Source organism: Planococcus citri, chromosome 3 (assembly GCF_950023065.1).
Source record: "Planococcus citri chromosome 3, ihPlaCitr1.1, whole genome shotgun sequence".
Lineage (NCBI taxonomy): Eukaryota > Metazoa > Arthropoda > Insecta > Hemiptera > Pseudococcidae > Planococcus > Planococcus citri.
The window spans coordinates 25,681,084-25,690,161 of NC_088679.1; the positions used below are offsets into that span (position 1 = coordinate 25,681,084).

General features: G+C 34.2%; 1 protein-coding gene across 1 annotated transcript; it reads right to left on the reverse strand.

The window, feature by feature from the left end:
• Positions 1-1,698: 1,698 nt before the first annotated feature.
• On the reverse strand, positions 1,699-4,138 carry LOC135840711 (plexin A3-like). Its single transcript, XM_065357366.1, has one exon. It carries the CDS (start codon positions 3,959-3,961, stop codon positions 2,120-2,122), a length of 1,842 nt encoding a protein of 613 aa, XP_065213438.1. The 5' UTR covers positions 3,962-4,138; the 3' UTR covers positions 1,699-2,119.
• Between the last annotated feature and the right edge of the window lie 4,940 nt (positions 4,139-9,078).

A 9,078-nucleotide genomic window follows, 5' to 3' on the forward strand; every position in this document is an offset into this window, starting at 1 on the left:
GTAACAAAAAAAATGAGAAGGCAACTATGTAAGCATGAAAAAGTAAACGTTGGAGTATGTCTTATCAACGAAGGAGAAGGACAGCAAGAGCTGTAAGAATTTAATATTTTTTTAGATTTTACCACTTTTTTCTTTCAGGTTATAAAACTTCAAAAAAACAATAAGTTTGGATTGATCCGTATGGACTGATTAGATTTTGAAAGAGAATTTAGTAACCCCCAAGTCGACTCTCCATCCAAAAATTTTTTTGGGCCCATAGCCCGCCCCCAACTCACTGAATTTTTTCAGAATTTTTCTTCGTATGGGGGGAGGGGAAACAAAAGAAAACATAAAATCAACATTACTCCGAAACGAATAAACGTACCGTATCATTAGGTCTACTATCTATAAAAATCATTGCCCGGCCATTTGGAGATGTGGGTCAAGCTCAAAAGCTCAAAAAACCACGTTTTTTACGTTTTTCTCCAAAATTATGGACAAATGGTGGAAATCGAAAAGAACTAAAATTGTTCAGCGTGAAACTTTACCTCAGAATGTGTACTTAAAAATTAATTTATACCGCGCGATCGTAATACTACGCGCACAGATTGTGTCATGGAGAAAAAAGACAAAAAGGGAGAAAAACCTGCGTCGCTTTTAAATTCAGAAATAGGTAAGTACTTGATTACCTCATCATTGGCATTCTTTGATAATATATCCTCCAAAGCATTGACAATCATTGTGAATGAAGGCCGATTTTCGGGCATATAACTCCAACATTTACGCATCAGACTGTACCTACAATAGGTAATGGACAAATACATAAAGTTGATTTAAAAACAAGGGCTAGTGCTACACAATCAGGAGTACAGATAAGAGGTGCATACAACTTAACAGAGCAGTTAGGAGGTTTTTCCATTCTATACCCAGAGCGTAAAGCCTGCAATAATTTTCCTAAATTCTGAAATTATGCATAAGGTGTTGCCCCCAAGGTTAGAACTTCCCACAGTAGAATGCCATATGACCATCTGTAAATTTAAAAATACCACTTTCTAAATCATTAAGATTCCACGTTTCATTGTAATTGATATTTTTATAAGTTCAACTGACACATCAGATTGAGTTGAGTGAAGACCATGACCAAGTGCTTCTGGAGCCATCCATTTCACTGGTAATCTGCCTTTTGTTTCCATCCTGTAGTAGTTTTTATTACGAATATCCCTTGCCAGGCCAAAGTCCGCTATTTTCATAATGTAATTGTTGGACACTAGAACATTTCGCGCAGCAAGATCACGGTGCACACACTAGAAAATGAATTTTCATCAGCAGGTAGGTATAGAATATCACTACTGACCAATGACCACAGAGTTGAAGAGTGTAGGTGTGTAAATAAAGGAATGTATCTAGGTATATAAAATGGATATAGAATTAACTAATTGGGCACATACTTTTTTGGAGGCCAAATATTTCATTCCATTTGCTACTTGCTGAGCGAACAACAACAAATTTTTCTGTGTTAAAGTGCTCAATTCAAGTTTGTTCTTAACAAAGGGTAGATGATTCCGAAGAAAATCACGTAAGTTTCCATGTTGAGCAAATTCCGTTATTATAAGCAATTCTCCATTCTTGGTGCAACATCCCAACAGTTGTAAAACATTTACATGAGCACCAATCAGTTTCATTATTTCCATTTCAGATACTAAATCAATCATATCTTCATCAGCATGATCATCTAAAAGCATTGTTTTTGTAATAATTAAAAATTAAAATCAAAACTTCCAAGTCTACTATCCTGAAGCAAGCAATCAAACACATAATTGCTTAATTGCATAGTTGCTACGGATTGCAAAAAGGAGCATAGAAGTACCAAATACAACTGCCTCTGCAGAATAGATACATTTTACTTACCTTTCAACATTTTGACAGCAACAGTAGTGACAACAGCTTTCTGCAAGATTCCTAATGCCTCTGCTTGAACCACTTTGCCGAATTCCCCTTCTCCTAAATCATTTCCAAAGGATAAATTTTCTCTTGGAAACTCCCATTTTCCATCAAAAGGTACCAAATACTCAGTCTTTGATGATGTTTCATCTATGGTTCTTGAATCTTCAGCATTAACAATTGAAATATTAGGAAGTTTCTAAAATGAAACAGAACAGAAAGTGTAGTACCTGCTCATCTCTGGTTTTTGAGAACTGGTTGATTCATTATATGTAGTTTTCATATTTCTTACCAATATATTTGAAGAATTTTCATCCAATTCAATCTGGTTGTCAATAATAACCTGCTTAATATGTTGCCTCAAGGCTATTGACTCAATACACATTTTATTTATACGCTGCTGTGCTTCATCCAATGCTTGTGAATTTTTCACAGAAGTGTCATTATGATGACAAAAATGATAAATGAGTAGAAGTATGATGAATAAGAGAAGAACTCCGGTGGAAGTAATAGCTACTGCAAACATTAGGCCAGTAGTATTGGATGTTGAATCTTTATACTTTGGGACTATTCTTTTGAAGTTATTTCCAATCAATATTGTGATGTTATCATGCTTGAACAACAGATCTTCTTCTTCATACTCATCAACAAAATTATTGTGCTCAGATTTTGGTAGAACACAAACAACTTGTTCTAAAGATAATGAGAGTACTGTACAAGTGTCATTAATACCTACCATTACAACAATATCATTTCTTTGGCAGGCCCTGTTTATATTCTTTCCTTTAATAATTAAATAATTTTTTTCATCAATTTTAATAGAGGAATTTAAAAAATGATGAAATTCTGGGTCAGGATACAAGAGAAATTCTGACATCTGATCATGTAGAATATCGATCAGTGGGTTGATTGAATCATTGTTTGTTAGTAAAAATTTCATTTTTCTTGGATTTCTTGGGTCTAGTAATTCATTTTTTACATTTGATACTCGAGGTGATGCACATGACAAGGTTGTTGTTGAATCATTTTGAATTTTACAGGGGCTGTGAAAAGATTCACCATCATGGTGTATAACAAACAACAATTCTTGTGTCATGGTCAGGTTTACATTGTGTATTAAAATTTCAACACCTCCTGAAGGAATACCTTTTGGTACCAAATTAAAACCCTTATCATCACTTTGATTGTCTTTGAAGTACCCAAAAGAACCACTCTTCAGGTAAGTGTGGTCAAATGATACAAAAATGTCCGATTTTGTAATATTTGTATGTTTCTCTGTACTGTTAATTGATGGTGTGGGAGATGGACTGTTGCCCTCAGTGATACACTTTATTTCAAATGGGCTGATTGAAAATATTGCACACAAAATTTCTCCAATAAAAACTTTGATTGAACTTCCAACATCAAGGTTTTTGCCTGTAATTGTTATTACAGTGCCACCATATGTGGGGCCTTCAACAGGATGAATGCTTTTAATTTCCGGATTGGCAAAAGTGAAGTTTTGTGGAGATGTTACCCAAGTATGCCCATTCACCTGTACCTCAACAGGTCCTTCTTGAAATTGAAATGAACTTGACTGCTCAATAGTGCATACAATTTTTTTCATGGCTGCATAGCTGTTTCTTTGTGGTATACATAATCTACCTGCAACTTTAATACCAAACTGAGTGCTATTAAATGGGTCACTCAGGTTTTGACCTAAAATAGTGATATTGGTACCACCTCCACATGGTCCTCTCAGAGGCCAAAAAGTGATGATTTCTGAAGTGGGAGCATTTGGACAGTTTGCCTTCTTCATGGCATTGTATATACATGAGTGTATATTTGAACACCAGTAACATGGGAAAGTAGAAAAAATACACTTTTCACTTGAAGAGTATGCTTGACAATCAAAAAATGTAATGTTTGTGCTCCAAATATTTTGTATGTCCAGGTTGCTTGTCCGAAGTAATAATTTTGCTACCAAAGCTTCACTACCTTTTGGTATTGCAGGTGTTTGGAATGATTTTGATAGTATGCAGTTGACTATTCCATTTGTCATGTAGGCTTCCACAACCAGCTGAAATTCTGGATTTGAAACCGTAATCACACATTGAAGGTAAGGGTAAGCAACAAAAATTCTAGAATCTCCATCGATCAATTGAAGATCAATTTTTTCTGGGTATCCACTCTGAATGTATTCTGAACTCACTGTTTTGAATGAAATTGTTTTTCTAAAATCTGTTTTGGCCCAGATTTATGATTTAATCCAAGAAAATGAAGCATTTATTTATACAATGCAAGTCCAAAAAGAATTTAAATGATTTTGTAGGTATATACCTATCCAAAATTTCATGAATATCAATGAGAGCACTCACAATTCCTATTGCAATTACTTATCATGAGTTGAATGAGTTAAATATAGGACGCTTTTGCAAAACACGAATTTGCGCTCATGGAATCAATGAGAGCGACAATATCCTATCCCAATTACCTAGGTATCAGGTATCACTGATCGAATGAGCTAAATATTGGGTAGAGTGGTTCCGCAGAATACGAATTTGCTCACATAGAACGTTAATAGGTAGACTCATGCTTGATAAATTTATGAAATGAGAGAAACATTTTTTCATTCCCGGTCATGATAGTTGAACGGAAAACATAATTTTTTTAAAAGCATACTCTACTCATATTTCTTTGAAGGGCGCAAGTATGCGTAATGAACAAGTATGAAACATCTATAAAAATTGTTTTCTTCAACAAAGAACCTTTACAACTGGTCAACTGCAATCGAGCTTAATTTTTGTCAACTGAGAGAGCATGTCACCCAGATCACAGAACCAAATTTTCAGCTGCCAAAGTTAATCAGCCGTTATGTTTTGCAACATCCCTATTATAGTGATAAGTTCTACCTACTCACTCACAGAGGTACGTATAAATGTGCACGTACCTACCTGTTGGACTTTTCTGCGAAATAATTCATCATAATTTAATTGAAATTCCGCCTCTGACAAAACTTATCTATCATTATTTTAGTCATTTCCTGTTTTCAGCGGGGAAAATTCAACGAACGGGTTCCAGGACATGACCATATTTAGGTATTTGAAATTGACTGATGAGCTGTCATGTGCCTTTTTGGAATTTTTAATAGAATAATTTTCATTCTACCTCCATTTAAACAATTTTCCATTGTTTGTCTTCTTTCATACGTCATTATGTTTAGTTGGTCGTTTATCCTATGGTCCGAAGTTCCTGGAAATGAAAGATAAAAGTAGATTCAAACCTGAGAGACATATTGAGCAAAGATAAAATTAAAACAATCATGAATATAAAAAAAATGGCTTAGTTTGATCTTTGATCCAGACTCTCAAATACTCAAACCATTTCCCCTTTACGAACACGCTAAAGGCTATTATTATTGTTCCTGAGCAATTTTAAACGTGAAATGAATGACGAAAACTGTTGAAAAAACATACCTACTTTCAAAGTGAAATTTTCAACACTAGAAAAGTGCAATAAAATTGATGAGAAATCGTTTTGCGATCTACAAAGGAAATTGAAGTACTTATATAGATTGAGAATAAGTCACAACTCGATTTTTAGCGGTCAAAATCAGTTTCTACGTTTTCTGAAAAATTTTTAAAATCACGAATAAATCAAAATTTGCACTGGAGGTGCCAGCACGATCCAAATTTGTGAAATTCGGAATGGGGGGGGGGGGTTGATTTTACAATTTTTTTCCTAATAAAATATTCTGATAGAAAAAATTGTACCTACTTGAGGAGTTCGCCTGGAAATTGGCGCAAATGCGGGTTCTCTTTAAACAGACTAAAGATAAGCCACAACTGAATTTTCAGCTGCCCTAATTGATTTCTACACCTTCTGGAAGAAATGTATGGAGTAATCTAAAATTGCGCTCGACCTGGAGGCTCCAGAATGGTCAGAAGCTGGAGTGGATACATTTTCAAGTTATCTAGTAAATATCAATCCTAAAATGTAGTCCACATGAAATATGCTACTGAATACTGCAAAATACACAACCAAATCTACTGATCAAGGGCTCTTGAGTGACAGAAGATTGAAATTTATTACAGACTGCAGAACAACATTGAAACAAGTTTATATGTATTATTATGTCCATATGAGTACATATAGCTCAACTCCTTCAATCCAAGAACTGGGCAAACATTCATACATGACTTCACGATGGGTTGCCTATACCTATTACGACAGTTACAGTGTTTTGTGGCTAAATGTATTTTTGATTGCGTATGTCAAGTCCTTGAATGAAACCAAATTTTCTCTCCAAATCTGCAATTTGTTTCCTAATTGAAGAATGTTTTTTACCAACAATGGTTCACTATGGTTCACTTTCTCTAAACATGTTAGATGAAAACTTTTTTTTCTAAAATTATTATTTTTTGATAAAATGATAATTTTTCCTACAAGTTGGAAAATAACTGACGTTTGATATCGACTGGTAATTTATTTTTTCATTGAGAAGACCCAGAAATGTCTGAAAATTCATCTTACCTTTATCTCGATTTCATTTGTGTTGAGAGTGTAGGTGTCGTTGGAAATTAAAGCAGGACAAGTAGGTACCTACCTACTATGTACTATAAAAGAGGTTATAAAATCCTTGATAATGATACAGAAATACCATGATAATTAATGATGTGTTTGTCACCAAGAATGTTGGTTATTCCGTTCAGGATGTAACGACGTACATCGATGTTTGATTGAATTTCGCTGGCATCATGAAAAATGAATGATAAGAAATTTACAGTTAACTGATATGATTCTTTCAAAAGCTGCCACAAATTTTTCCATAATTAGAAATATCTATGTAGATAGAGGTACTAGGTATGTCTTTGTTGGCAAAATGACCAGGGGTATAATTCAAATGATTCACGCGTTTCGATAACATAGTCAGTATAATGTAAAATGAATAATTGTTTTTCTATGAAAAAATCCACGTAATATAATACATTTTTTTCAGTATACATTCGTATTTCTGGAAACGATATTTATTTTAGTCATATCAAGTATAAAAATGATAAATATTATCATCTATACAATTCAAATGTATTTACGTAGAATTTTAAACATCATTTTCTAAATAAATAAATCACATCATATTTTTTTATATTTAAACTCGGGATCATTTTACTGTTTCCAAATATGGTAAAAAAAATCATTTGGCGTTGAAAATTGTTTAAAACTTCCAAGCTCGAGATCATTTTACTGTTTCCAAATATGGTTAAAAAACATTAGGTACCTATTGAGAATTTTTTAAAACTTTCACAGAAAATAGTCACTACCTAGGTAGATAAATAAGTACGGGAAAATTGTTTCAAAAAAAATCTTGTATACTTACTTGAGGTTTTTTTTTTGGAAGGAACTGGAATTTCAAAAATTTATAGTAAAAAAATGATAGACCACAATCCATACACGAAAAAGTGCTCTAGAAGTTGATTTTGCATTTTTTTTTCGGGAACCAAAAAAACGCGCTGCCAAAATGAAGGTACTATGTGCCCCATTCAGAAAAGTGCAATTTTGAAATTTTTCCTTTGCACAAAGGAGGGGGGGGTGGCCCCTCAAAAAAGTGATTTTGGGAACATGGTCGGAACCACAAAAACTCGACGGGGTTGTGTTGAGGGACTTCTCCCGATGCCAAATATGTGATTTTTTTCCGTGACACCCTGCACAACTGCATACTGTGGCACTTTGAATGCGATTTGGCCTATTTCGACGATAAAACGGCTCTGATGACCAGAGTATGGCCTGGAACCAACGGATTCTTGGACGTGTGTTAAACGGGGATATTTGAAGCCCAACTACGCAAACACGGTGAAATAATACTTGCACAACGCGATTTTATGTGCACTAATAGGCTTATTACCACTCTCCCACCCCCAGTACCTATTCAATAATGCATTGTCTATTCGATAATATCGATGCGACCCATCAAAGTGGTATAGAATTTCGCGTTGAACTCAAAAATCGTAATCATTTTTGATTCTGACCCCCCGCGGTGGAGTTTTGCCTCCCAAACTGAATATAACGATGATATTAAACAATTTTTGCACATTACACGTCGATACTGAGGATTTATGTGTACGCAATCAGAATGATTCTCATATTCGTTGCTGGGAATATTTTTGCTTCAAAAATTTTTCATTCAATCTGCACCCCCTCCCCTCCCTATGTTTGAACATGGATTTGAAAACTTGAACATGACCTATCAAAATGGTATGAAATTTCGCGCTGAGCTCGAAAACTGCAATCATTTTTCATTTGCGCCCCCTCGGTGGAGTTTTGCCCCCCTCCCTCCATAAATCTAACTATGAAATTGAACACTTTGCACATTACGTGTCTATACATGAGGATTTATGTAACAATATGACGCTTGTAATAAAAAAAAAATACTCGAGGAAAAAATTACAAAAAAAAAAATATGAAAATCGGAACAAAAATAAAAGATAAAACAATTAGATTAAATGAAAAAAAAAACAGAAAAATCAGAAGAACGAGAAAAAATACCAAAAAAATGCGCATGTGCAAAAATTTTCGGGTTTTGCGTCAGAAATCTTCTAATCTTTTTTAAAAGCTCTTCTCTAATCCACCAAGCTGTTTGGGCCTTCTTGTTGAGAACCTACCTCGATTGAAAAAAATAAAGAAAAAAAAATCTTGCGCAGCGCGCAAGATCAACCGACTTTTCCCTGGCACACATTGGTAATTTTCAAAAATTACCGGTAATTTACTAAGAATTGCTGGTACTGGTAATTTACCAAGAATTACCAGTAAATTACCAACCAAGAATTACCAGTAATTTACCAACGAAGAATTACCAGTAATTTACCAACGAAGAATTACCAGAAATTTACCAACTAAGACTTACAAGTAATTTACCAAAAAATACTGGCAATTTACCAACCAAGAATTACCAGAAATTTAATTTACCAAGAATTACCAGTAAATTACCAACCGAGAATTACCAGTAAATTACCAACCAAGAATTACCAGTAATTTACCAACGAAGAATTACTAGTAATTTACCAACCAAGAATTACCAGAAATTTACCAACCAAGAATTACGAGTAATTTACCAAAAAATACTGGTAATTTACCAAAAATCATTGGTAATTTACTAAAAACTACCGGTACAATTACCAAAAA